The 13,316-nt window shown below is 41.5% G+C and overlaps 1 protein-coding gene across 4 annotated transcripts in view; it reads left to right on the plus strand.

Moving 5' to 3' along the window:
• The window catches only part of GRIA1 (glutamate ionotropic receptor AMPA type subunit 1), a gene marked incomplete at both ends in the record, with an annotated part of 127,130 nt that overhangs the window by 80,104 nt on the left and 33,710 nt on the right, over positions 1 to 13,316 (plus strand). For 3 of the 4 annotated variants that reach the window (XM_082323758.1, XM_082323757.1, XM_082323760.1), the window contains 6 exons: positions 1,393 to 1,554; positions 2,683 to 2,850; positions 6,585 to 6,689; positions 8,832 to 8,942; positions 9,913 to 10,119; positions 11,260 to 11,630. In XM_082323758.1, coding sequence (XP_082179884.1) covers positions 1,393 to 1,554; positions 2,683 to 2,850; positions 6,585 to 6,689; positions 8,832 to 8,942; positions 9,913 to 10,119; positions 11,260 to 11,630 — 1,124 coding nt within the window. The remainder of the gene's footprint in view (positions 1 to 1,392; positions 1,555 to 2,682; positions 2,851 to 6,584; positions 6,690 to 8,831; positions 8,943 to 9,912; positions 10,120 to 11,259; positions 11,631 to 13,316) is intronic. The other variant, XM_082323759.1, reaches the window with a different exon arrangement.

Raw genomic sequence — 13,316 nt, forward strand, 5'->3', positions numbered from 1 at the left:
TTTTGAATGACTTATGACTCCCTCAGTCTGACGCTGATGTCAGAGGGCAATTTAGTCTTTTCCTTGCAACCTGTCTGTTCCCAAAACAGGTTTCCATCTAACAGCTTGATCCTGACCTTGGAAGTTAATAAGCTAATTTGCCCCCCCAGCCTATGCACGCAGAGCACTATTTTGGGAACCTGACCGGTGTCTGATGGGAATAATGTGACTTTGCTTTTTTAACTTACACCATCATCATATGTTTGTGACCAAGCAGGGGAGAGAAACTCAGTGGTAGGCTGAGAAGGTGCCTGCAGAGAACATGCACCAGCAGCATGTGGTGGAGGGCAGAGGGAAGGCAGAGCTCGAACAAGCTCTTCTATAGCTAAAGTGACTACATTGTGCATAGTCCCCTCGTTCCTTTTCTCTCATGCGTTATGGTTGCTAATGGTACTAGGGAAAATAGAAGACTGCATCTCTTGTGCTTATATTCCAAAAGAAAAAGCACCAGACTTCAGCCTGTCCCACACACAACAGCCCAAGCAGGAGGGCAAAGTCTCTGTTCAAGCACCTGCTCTGTGCAAGGAGGCACAGCAAAGAGTTTTGCGTAACAGCACTGCTGACGAGAGAGGATCAAAGCTGCGAGACCAAAAAATGACCTCTTCTCCATATTGCTTGCAGTGTATCTCTAATTAATTTTTGCCTGTGACTCAATGGGAGTGACTAATTCTACAGTGCCACCCCAATACACATGTATTTGTGCACTTGTTTTCATCACATGCAGTGGGCAAGAGGTAGGGAAGAAAAATAAAGAAATGAAAGAAATGTATTTCATTAGTTATCTGAAGTCCAGAAAAGTACCGTTTTTCTCCCAAATTAGTAAATCCTATAACCTGTCTTTTCTAACAGACAGGCTCCTTTGGCAGGCTGACTGACCACTTCTTTATGTCCTGGAAGTTCATTGTTCACAAATTGTGACTTGAAAAGAAGTAGCCTCTCTATTGGTGACTGAGTGCATAAAAGTTAGAGCTGGGTGAATAATTCTGCATAAAAGTTAGAGCTGGGTGAAGAATTCTTTCTAATACATTTTGAGGATTTTTTTATTTTCATCCAAGCGTTATTCGGGATATATTTTTCCATTATTCTGCTAGCTTTCTTGCAAATGAGATGTTATTAATATGACTATTTGTCTCCCTGGATGGAAACTGCAGTATATGTCCAGCTCGGAGTCTGTAAGAAAGGCAAGTCCACTGTGTAGTTGAAGTGGTGCCTTCCTTGAATTGGACCTTACCTTGCAGAAGGAAGAGATTTTTTTCTAAGCTAGCTGCCACATGCATAGATAGGCAGGTTTCCTCTTATCCACCCAGAGATGTGTTCCTCTAATGAGCTTCTCCTGTTTCTCTCCTGTACTAGGGATTCATGGATATTGACCTGACCAAATTCAAGGAGAGCGGAGCCAATGTAACTGGCTTCCAGTTGGTGAATTACACGGATGCTGTTCCCGCCAGGATCATGCAGCAGTGGAGGAATAATGATGCCAGGGAGCATCCTCGTGTGGACTGGAAGAGGCCAAAGGCAAGTGGTAGAAAAAAAAAACATTTAATTTAGGATCCATCTGGCTCAGTTCAGGTTACGCTCACCTCTTTGTGATTAGACAGCGTTCTTTAATCTCACTCTGAAAACCTGTCACTTAATATAATTATGAACATTATCTGGTCGAGGAGCCTCAACATTGTCTAAATTTTACTAGGCAGTAGCTGCTGTCTGCTAAGAAATACGCTAGTTAGGGTATTCACTCAGTCTCCCAGTTTTTACCCTCCTCAAAGCTAAGGATTCAACATCTCATAATGTTCCATATATAAAAAAGAAAAAGCCTCATTACCTCCTTAACCTTTGACTTGTTTACTACATATCCAGTGATAACAAAGTCTTTCCAGATGTTCTTTCTGAGTATTTCAAATCAGTGTGTACAACAGAGGGAAAATATATTTTAATTCCTAACACAATCAGAAGACTCTGAAGCTGTCAAGGGGCGGGCGGAGCGGTTGTTTTTTTTCTGTCTGACATTTGAAATCAAATACACTTGTGACAAACACTCAGCAATAGAAATGTCAACTTTGGAAGTATTAGTTTAAGAGAGTTGCAAACAAATAAGTCAGTAGATAATAATAGGAAAAGGAATTAACTCTAATGGTTACCATTCATGCCAAGAGTTTTACACTGGTTTCTGTACAAGTTTCTGCTTGAATAAACTCATCTTTTGCAGAATTTTTGCACATCGAAGTAGAGTTTTCTGGTCTCCATCTGTGACCAGAAGAGTCACTTGTTGCTTGATTTTGCATATCTCACATTTACACTGTATAATGTATTCCTTAAAAGTTCAGGTCAATGATTCTACTGAAACACAAAGACTTGGGTAACAGGTGAATGGCTTTTAAGGCTGGGTCCTCTTCAGGAAGTGCAATCCGAATCTGCATCAGGAGCTTCTCCTTCACTCTCCCATCCTCTGGGAGAGAAGGCACCAACTCTCACAGGTCAGCAGGACAGTAGTGATTACAGGGAGCAAGAGGCTGTTGAACTTCATAGATGGAAGGATGAGAACAGGACAAATCATCTGAAAAGTTGCTGTGAAGTGAACCAGTGTAGCACGCCCAAAGTCAGCTCACCCTAACGGGTAATGTACAACTCCTCTTCTCTTTCTAGTACACATCAGCCCTAACGTACGACGGTGTCCGGGTGATGGCCGAGGCATTTCAGAACCTGCGGAGGCAGCGGATCGACATTTCCCGTCGTGGCAATGCCGGGGACTGCCTTGCCAACCCGGCTGTGCCCTGGGGACAAGGCATCGACATCCAGAGAGCACTGCAGCAGGTTTGAAACCCAAACAATGTGTGCATTGCAAGGACAGCTGAATGTAGCCTGTGGGTGGGGGAAAAGGGGCGATTAGCAGCAGAAACGCTCAAACAAATCACTTGGGATGAGGAACTGATCCTTCCAGATTAGAGCTAGGTCTCCTAAAGAGTTCAGGCGTACATCCAGCAAACTGCTTTTCCTGGTACCATCCAAGGTGTCCTTGCCTTCTCTAATTTCTGTTGAAGTTGTGGGATATTATCCCATAAAATCATGGGTCCCTATTTTTATCTTCCTTTCCCCAAGAGAAAGACCTGCACAGACCATATTTTTTGCAGATGCTTCGACTCTCTGTGAACTCAGCTTCAGTTCTAGACTGCTAATGAAGCTTGAAACTATGTGAATTTTGCCTTATGTGTTGGCTGTCGTAAAATGTTCTCAAAGCCCAGATTACAGCTTGTTTCATACTGTGAGGATTGGTAAAAATCTTAATAACAGCCATTTAGATAGTTTATTCCTTAAATCTGATAATTTTACTTTTTCATTCTGCATAAAATTTTAGATTTTTGAATAAACAAAAATGCCATATGAAACTTACAGCGAGAGAGAAAAATAATACGCTCATAAAAAACTTAGAAAGGTGGAACATTTCGAAATTTCATTAAATTTCAAGACTGACATTAATTTCTAGCATTTTTCTTTTTTTTCAGACAAAAATAGGTGGATTCCTTGCAAACACTGCTAGTTCAGTGTTATCCAAATATAACTTGCCCCATCTTCTTTCCTTAACTGTGAAGAAGGCAAGAACAAAATTAATTTGGTTAATGCAAATTTCTCCAAGTATTTTGGTTTGGTTTGGTTTTGGCTTACTGCTAAACAACAATTCCTTTAAAACCAAATCTTGCATCTGATTTGATTTTCTTGCTTGGATTCAATTTGTTTCCAGGCCTGTCATTGACTTTCTGTATGACCTTGGGCAAATCACTGTCATAGCTTCTCCAAACCCTTATAATAAAATCAGTCTCCTTGATGCATTAGGGAGATCGGTTACCTAATAAACATGAAATACTTGGAAGTCTTCTGATGAGCAATGGGTTCTCAAGCATTTTCCTTTATTGAATTTATGAGAATAGGATATCAAAATCAGATGTCTAGAAAATACAGTTTTGTGTGTGTGTTGGAAGATCTCTGAAATTTCCTAATCTCTTCATCAAAACAATTGCAAAACTCTTAATTTTTCAACTGTAATAATTTTGGGCAAAAAACACGAAGAGCTATTTGCAAAAGTTATTTCTTTACCATTGAAAAATTATAATTTTCAAAAGGTTTGACCAGTTCAGTTGTGATGGTCAAAATAAAAGGCTTGAAACATGCAGTGGAAGAAGTCTCCTAGGGAAATTTTAACTATGACTTTAATAATCATCCAGCATTTACTATTGTGGCAAGAAAGAGGCAGAGGGAAATAGAAGAACTTATGATTTGATTGAAGGTTTGAGTTATCCTTTCTGTAAAGACTCACAATTAGGGCAATTCTTACAGCTATTCACAGTGTGCTTTCTCTTCACCTCCCATTTGCTAATGCCTAAAATTTTATAAGCTGTTTAAAAGCAAAAAGTTTCTCTACTTATTTCTACTCAAATGTCTGGAATAAGCTCCCAAATTGCCTTATTTCTGTTTAGTGTAGGAAGGAGTCATGGATGGCAGGAGTAAAGCTGAAAAGCAATTTGAAACATTCTGCAATTTCTCAAAAACAGAAATCTAACACATTTCAGCAAAATGTATACTTTTATTAGAGAGAATTACTTTTTTTCCCAGGAAAAAGCTCACAAAATATTGCTTTAAACCAATATACTGAGGTTTCAGTTGTACTTTGAAAAGATTATGATAATCTTTGACAGATGTTTTTGTTAACATTATGTGGTTACCACATCTAGTAAGCAGTTAGCTAGTTTCTAACTGCTGACTAACCCTGTAAACCAGCAGGCCACAATAGCATCCTTCTCCTCCAGCTTTTCCAGCAAAGAACCACATGCCTATGTCTTATACACAAATGCGCTTAAATGCTTCATGTCTCCAGCTGAGTTTACTGGTGCTTAGCACTGTTGAAATCAGTCCTCACTATATTTTGTAGTGATTCAGGGGGTCTCAGAAGATGGTAAGTGATGGAAAAGTTGGCTGTAGCCTCCAACACCCATGGAAGAGATCCCTTTTGCTGTTTCAGTGTTACACGGATACCACAGAATTAAGATTTCATGAATTCAGATAGAAGAAACTGGTGCTGTACACCTGTCTTTTAGTTCATATAAAGCTACAAGAATGAGCACCTGTGACCTGAGCTTCAGAGTTGATCAGGACCTGAAAAGAAAACCAAAGGGGCCATGAAAAAAGCAGGCACAGGAGTGCTTAAGACAATGGTGCTTTTCTAGTGCATCTATCTTTTATGGGTGTGTTGTGTCTTGTGAGAAAGGAAAAGCATGTTTCTCCAAATGTCACCAGGAATACCTCTCGACTTGAAGGAGCTTCAGAAAATACTAGCAGATGTTTGTTTTCATGACAAACCTTTGCGATAATAGCTGGAAAACAAACACAGTTTAAGCAGATTAGCAACAGATTTCCTCCGTAATGATATATCCTCATTTCTTCACCATGGGTCTTTATTCTGAGGATCTCAGAGTACTTAAAAAGGCAGCTGAATACCTGTTTCCCATTTTTTAAGACTTCAGTTGCAGGGACAAGACTTTTCTAAAGCAAGTGGAAAGGCTGAAAACAAAATTTCCAATCTGGTGGTGTGAGTACTTCTCTGCATGGCCTCTATAGAGACCCAAACTTGCACTCATTTTCCCATGTTCCTGGTCCGCGCTGCCCAATTCCCACACATCATATGTGACTCCAGTTGGAAGCCCTTTTCCACGCCAGGCTGGGCACTTTTGCAACAAGTATTCAAAAAACATGTGGATGTGGTGCTTAGGGACATGGTTTAGAGGTGGACCAGGCAGGTAGGTTAACAGTTGGACTTGATGATCTCAGAGGTCCTTTCCAATCTTAATGATTCTATGATTCTAAGTCAAATGGCCACGCTGAGAGGAGAAGTTCAGGAAGTGGGATGTGATACCTGAGTAATGCTCTTCAGCTCGGCAGTGTTATCAGCAGAGATTTATGATTCAAAATTTCCTATGCAAATCTCATTTACAATACTAAATCGTCAGGTTTTATTAGGCTGGTGCAGAGGCAATTAAATTCGTTTGTTAACTGATAGACTCCTCTCTACCAAAAGCCAGCAGCTGAGAGCCATGGTTTCATATTTCCTCCAAATACAGTTCCTGATTTGAACTGACAAATTCTTTACTAAATCCTGACTCCAGATCAGATTTAGAAAATACAAAAAACCACAAAACCCAAGGAGTTCAGAGCTGATTTAGCTCACTGTCACATCCCAAGAGGTGATGGGCTCACACATACGATCTAGCTCTCATGCATTATTGAGCTCAGTGATATACCACTAAATTTTAAAAAGAAGAGTTTGTAAAAGAAAGGGTAAGTTTAAGAGAATGGCTGTGCACATGGCCAGGCACTTTGTAGAGAGTGAACCTAAGTGCAAGCCCAGGGTCTGATAGATATCCTGTCTCCCCTGCGTGGATCTGAGAGACATGACTGCACTCTCCATCCTTCTTCCCCTCGCCTCTTACTGCTGCTGAATCACCACTGCATGAGATGCTGACCAATTTGCTCTCCTCATTGATATTTATGTCTTTAAGGTTCGTTTTGAAGGATTGTCTGGCAACGTTCAGTTTAATGAGAAGGGACGGAGGACCAACTACACCCTCCATGTGATTGAGATGAAACATGATGGGATCAGAAAGGTAAAGTACAGAGCAATCTGAGATCCTGTGTCAGGCACCAGCCTGGTGTTCGAGTTACGGTGTGGTTAGGTCTCAATAGATGTTTCTGTTCATGAGAGCTTGCATGTGGAGTTGCCATGAGTGCATTCCCAGCTCTCTGCATGAGCAAAGCAAAGCACTAGGGAGAACTCATGGTATATTACTAAAAAAATACAACATATGGAAGGTGTTATCAAGAGCAACAAGGGCATCTCAGCTGCGGGGCAGGGATTTCCAGGATAGTAAAATCTTGGCCCACTCAGTCTTGCTATTGGCAGGGCACATTGGCTCAGGCCCAGCTACACGACTGCCTGTTTTTGCTCTCCCACTTTTCTTTTCCAAGGACGCGCCAAGGCAGAGCCAGGCAGAAGCTGTCTGCCCTAACCAGTGTAGGTGAACCCTTTACGTTGACCTAATTCTACTCTCCTTGGAGTGACAAGAGCTTTAACACTAACCATGTCCTGATAGCTACACAGACATTTGTGCTGTTCTGGAGTCTTGATCCCTTTCTATATCCCAGGCACTTTGAAAAATCTGGCCTTGTTCAGGGGTGCCAAGCCCTTGAAACACGAATCTTTTGAAAATCTGACTCCATGTGCTTATGTCCCACTTTAGATACTACCTATTTGAAGAACAAAGTATAACTCAGTTATTCTGTCGATAAAGGAGAGCTACTAAATATTTTGGAATAGGGCACTCACTGGAATGCCTCTGCACCCCCTCAATCCCCTGAAAAATAAAATACTTGTTTGAAACTAAGAAAACCTGCAAATAGTGAAAGTTCCACATTTACAGCCCCTTCCCCCAATTCATACTTATACCTGAGAGCAGCCAATGTGAGATCACAGCCCATCACAGTCAAGTGAAAAAAGGCAAATTTGTCATCGAGAAATAAAAGAAGTGTCATTTTGAAGACATACAAAGTGGTTTTCCTCCTCTACTTGGTATTCATTAGAGGACAAATGTAGTATTATGTCCAGTTCGGGGGTCTGAACTTCAAGAAGTTGGCAATCTGGACAGAGTCTAGTGTAGAAGAAACAGAATGGCTAAATGTCTTGATTTTGCTGTGTATTTACTGACAGAAATGATATTTGTTTGGAAGACACATACATCACTGCCACGATGCGTATTGTATCTTAGATCCACCAGGTTAGAGGTGCAAAACAAACATACATGTCTCCATTTATGTTGCCCTAGGGCAGACCTTTGGAAGCTCTTTCCTCACTCTCCTTTCTTTTTGTTTGCGCAATGAAGAGAGATGAGAAGCCTGTGTAGATTTTTTCTCCTGAGCTGTTATGATCTCTAGTCTGCCATCAGCAGGCTCCTGGTCGTGCCCTGAGTTAATACCCTTTCCCATTTACTGTGATAAGAAATTCCTTTCGCGTGAGCAGAGCTCAGACAACTGCATACTTACATGAGGTGATGGAAAACCTCTTATAAAATCAAGCCCTCAAAGTGGATAACCTCAACAATGATCTTCCTAGTGATATTCAGTGGCACTCTGCTTTACCTGCAAGCACTGATAGATCAGCCCAAATCCCTGATTATTAATAAGCACAGCTTAACATGAGAATTCTGCCCATTACAACTGTTCAGTTTATTCATGACCCCAAACTTTTTAACATTGGCCACGGTTGGGTTTTTTTCCTCACTTGATTTTTTGTCCTGTTGTCTCAAGATGTCCTAAGAGTCACTCCTATGTTCATGCAGGCTTTCAGCTTCAGGATAGCATTTTATCACCCTGTAGCATCTGGGCATGCAGCAGGCATGCTCACCATTAGAAAAATATTCAGAAGTCACACAGAGGAAGTGTGACCTCTTAGAGTAAGGATGGGGCAGGGAATTGTAATAATCCCCCCAGTGCTGTGTGCCAATTGTTTTTATGGGCATACAAGCACTCTGCTACCGTAGCGTATCATGCACATTATTTTCAGGCTGGAGGCATGGTGGGATGGGGGAGTTCCTGGTATCCCTGGCAAAAGACATCAAGAATCAGAAGAGGAGATCTCGGGTTGGGTATGAACATACAGAGCAAGTTGACCCTGATTGGATGACCCTGTTACCATATCCTGGTTAATATTACAAAGAGGTATCAATGAGATATCCTGGTTTTGTATTTGGCAGATTGGTTATTGGAATGAAGATGAGAAGTTGGTTCCAGCAGCCATAGATACTCAAAGTGGCAATGAGTCTACAAGCCTCCAGAACAGGACTTACATAGTCACAACTATCCTAGTAAGTGCTGTGACTTCTATCCCAGTTCTTCCTCTCTCCCATCTCCCTGATGTGCAGACTCCCTGTTCCCCCTCATGCGCCCTCCTTTGTACTATATCATTTTTATAATAGCAATAACAATAACAATAATAATAATAATAATAACAGCACTTACTGTTTCCTGCTGGGTCCATAAAGGTATCTGAAAATTGCTGTGGCTAATTAAATAGGTATTAAAGAGCTCTCATGCTTAAGTGTAGAAAATACAAAAGATTATGACAAGATAGTAGAGGCATCAGCATAGGTAAATTAGGAACACTATGCCTGTGCTTTGTATTTAGCCCACAGAACGGGGGCTGTAATTTTGGGAAGGATAAGCTGTATTGTGCAGAGAGGCTGAATCATAGCTTTAAAAACAAATCTCCACTATAATCATGAAGGAATAATAGGTACCCCATAATGTATGGTATCATGTATTGTGTCATTGTACACGCTTACCCTGCAGAAACACGAAATTTTACTAACTTGTTTGTTGAATGCTTACTGTGAGTCTGCAGAGAAGACACAATACCCAAACTGAGTTAAGCATCTTAAGGCACTCTCCTGTCCAGCAGATTTGATTCTGCCTGTGCCCACATAGGCAGACATGCCTTTAAAAATTCACAGCTCAGATGCACTAAATATCCCTTGCAGAACTGCACTGAAAGGTTTGTTGCCTAAATTCCCCCAGCTACTCCATTCCCCTCAGGTCCACCACTGCAGAAGCTGCACACAGATTCTGCATGAATAAATAGAAAATGCCACAATAAAAATCACACTTCATACCTTCTAAAATAAGCCTGTTGTGTGTTGACTGTGCCCTTTGGTGCAGGAACACAAAGCTAGAGCTTTGCAAGGGGACCAGAAGCTGCACATTGGGCTCTAGTGTGAGCCCGTGATGTGCTTCTCTAGAATGTGGAGCGTGGCTCAATATTGGTCTTCTCTGTGCCAGGAAGACCCATATGTGATGCTCAAGAAGAATGCCAACCAATTTGAAGGCAATGAGAGGTATGAAGGCTACTGCGTGGAGCTCGCTGCTGAGATCGCGAAGCATGTTGGCTACCACTACAGGCTGGAGATTGTCAGAGATGGGAAGTATGGAGCCCGGGACCCCGACACCAAAACGTGGAACGGCATGGTGGGGGAACTCGTTTATGGGGTGAGTTTCCAACCTCCTCCATTGTCTTTAGTTCTTGAGACTTGAGAACACATTCAAGCCCCAGAGTAAAAAGGAGCCCTTGCTTCTGTCAACCTGAGCTGTCTTGAGGACTGCAGCTCTGATAATGCAAATAATCAGCCCAAGTAAAACATTTTAATTTAGGGAGGAACAGCACATTTTGTGCCTATGGAAATGTCAAAATGTTTCCTTTCAACAGTTCCAATATCCTTTTTCTTTCCATTTTCGGAAGAACAAGTATTGAAAGGTCAAACTTTCCCGTGGGTAGGATCTCCAGATTTTACTCTACTTTATATTTGCATGATAATGGCAGGATGAAAGAAGGATAAGATTTCAAACACTTCGCGTATGATTGGTGAACAGTAGGACTAGACCATTTTCTGTCCAGCCACTCATTTCCATCATCTCAGATATACACCTGCACCCTACTCTTCTAAACCTGGTTCACTCTGGTAGTTCGCATTCTGTGGTGCTTTAAGTCAGAGGGTCTAATTTTCCCTTGTAGCGAAAGGAGAAATTAGTGCAGGGAGCATCAGTGCTCAAGCCTCTGTGTCACTGTTGGAGTAAGGGATGATCTGTCTCCTGCTGGTAGCTCCACGGTATACGCTGACAGCCATTTCAATGCATTTCCCTTTCCATTTTCAAGACGGATTGTAAAATAAGTGGAGAGTGCACATCAGTGTCACTGGAACATTTTTCCTCTTCTCCCGCATCAGTTATGCAATCAAAAAACAGTTTCTGATGGAAGTAAACATCCTGGCATCCTTTTTCAGGCGATTGGCCTTTCCTTGCCTCTTTTGATGTCTGGATGATAAAGCTCTTTTAGCGAAAATCATCTGCATCAGACTGTGACTTCAGTGGATAAATCAGACAAGAAGAGCTAGGTGGCTGCAAAAAGAAAATGCTGTGATTTCAAAACAGAACTGGTAATCAGTACTGATAAAATTGAAATAATCCACCAATATTATGGTCTGCTTCTTTTTAACATTTCTCTTGCAATTGGTTTTGTCTGATTTCTTCTGAGATAGCGGGGGTAAACAGCGATCAAAGGAACATAAGCTGTAGTTAGTAGGTGTATTTTATCCCCAGAATACAAATCTCTCTTCTGTCTCTCCTTTTCAGAGGGCGGATGTGGCTGTGGCACCATTAACCATCACTCTGGTTCGAGAAGAAGTTATAGACTTTTCCAAACCGTTCATGAGTTTAGGTATCTCTATCATGATAAAAAAACCTCAGAAGTCCAAACCAGGAGTTTTTTCCTTCCTGGATCCTTTGGCTTACGAGATATGGATGTGCATTGTTTTTGCCTACATTGGAGTAAGTGTTGTCCTCTTCCTGGTGAGTCGCTTCAGCCCTTATGAGTGGCACACTGAGGAATTTGAAGAAGGACGAGACCAGCCAGCCAATGACCAGACAAATGAGTTTGGGATATTCAACAGTCTCTGGTTCTCCCTGGGAGCTTTCATGCAGCAAGGATGTGATATTTCTCCAAGGTGGGTTGCCTTCCCCAATGAACCTTCTTCCAGTTCATGTGATTTAATATTTCTGCATGCTTTGGAGCTGAACAGGTTCTTCTTTGACCTTCCTTCTTGAACCATAGTGTAGTTTTCTGAATCAGTTACAGATTCAGAAAGGATCCAAGGGTTCACAGCTCTCACACCCATGAACTTGGGACCTCAAACTTGGGACCATAAAAATACCATTCTAAATTTATGCTGGGGAGTTCTTTTGAGGGAATTTACAGAAATGCAAACAAGATTTTCTAAAGCCACACATTTGCAATCAATTTTTGTCAGTCATTTATTTTGTTGCCATTAGGAAAAAAAGTATTCTAGCATTATAGGGAAGCTATAAAATTCCAGTAAAGTAGGGAGAAATAACACAGTAGGTGCCCAGTGAAAGGTTATACGGTCTGTGCCAAAGATTATGGAGCACACTGAGTGGCTTTAAGTATTATTGGCCTTTAGAAAGGTCTGAGAAGTACTGAGTTTTCCTTCTGGTTTCCGTTTCAGTCAATAGTTCTGCTGCCTGAAAGTTCAGTAGGACCCAAAGTCCAAAGAGTTCCTAAAGGGGCTTTTGGTCGAGACTTTTATTCTCTGTATAAATTAGTGACTCTTGTGATTACTTTTAGATATTTTTTCTTGGAAAAGCTAGCACAATATAAGGTGGCTGAAAAACTGCATGAAATGCAGAAGATATAAGTCTGTGATAGAGACACAAGCAGAGACTTACTTTTAAATAATGTCTGGGAATACCTCCTTCATTTTTTGAGACCTGTATTCCCACAAGTCTTATGACAGAGATTTTGCCTACTGCAGGAGCCCATGATACACATATCTTCTCAACGCGTTGTTCATACAAAGGCATTCAAAAAGAAAAGAAAAAGAATTAAAAGCATAGGAAGTAAATAGGTGCCAAGCATGACTCTGATAGACTTTCTTATTTATTTGCACAAATTGTATGTCCAGTAAATAATGTCTGTAATACCTGAGGGACCTTTCTTGTGGTATGTGTATATTCACGTGAGGCAGGACCCGAGGTGAGCCAGGGATGAGGTTTTTGACACCTCCAGTGTTTTGTGTTCAGGGCAGAGGTACTTAGGGTTTGTGAGGCTGAAAAAGGGTTAATGAGCTGTGGCTTGGGATGTGGATTATACGCACCCATCATTCCCAAGAGTTTTGCTCTGGAGGTTGGTTGGTTGGTTGGTTGGTTGGTTGGTTAGTTGGAGAGCCTGTGGACAGGTCAAGCACCACAGCTGCCAGACACTGCAGGACACTACTGTCGTTCACCCTCTCCGCAGCTCCAAGAGGCACAGCGTGTCTCTACACCGCTCTCTACACACCTGGGTTTTACATGCAAGCTCATTGGACCAGGAAAGTTGCTTGTCCCAGTTTAGGCTAAGAACATTTTTGGCCAGGTTTGACTCAAACCAGAGATACTGCCAGCCACGAGAATGAATTTACAGTCAGTATATGCATTTTCTGCATTTACATCCCATGGTGACATCTGAAGTGACGATCTGATAAAAGCAGATGGCCTTTTTCTTTTTTCCCCATCCTTCCTTTTTTGGGCTTTGTCTCCCTTCTCTTCAAGGAAAATTTCAGCAGAGATATGTGTCTTGTGGGTGAACACAGTAGGCAGAACTTAATCTCTCATATGCTGGGATGCATCAAAGCTCG

This window comes from Platalea leucorodia (assembly GCF_965183815.1).
Source record: "Platalea leucorodia genome assembly, chromosome: 11".
Lineage (NCBI taxonomy): Eukaryota > Metazoa > Chordata > Aves > Pelecaniformes > Threskiornithidae > Platalea > Platalea leucorodia.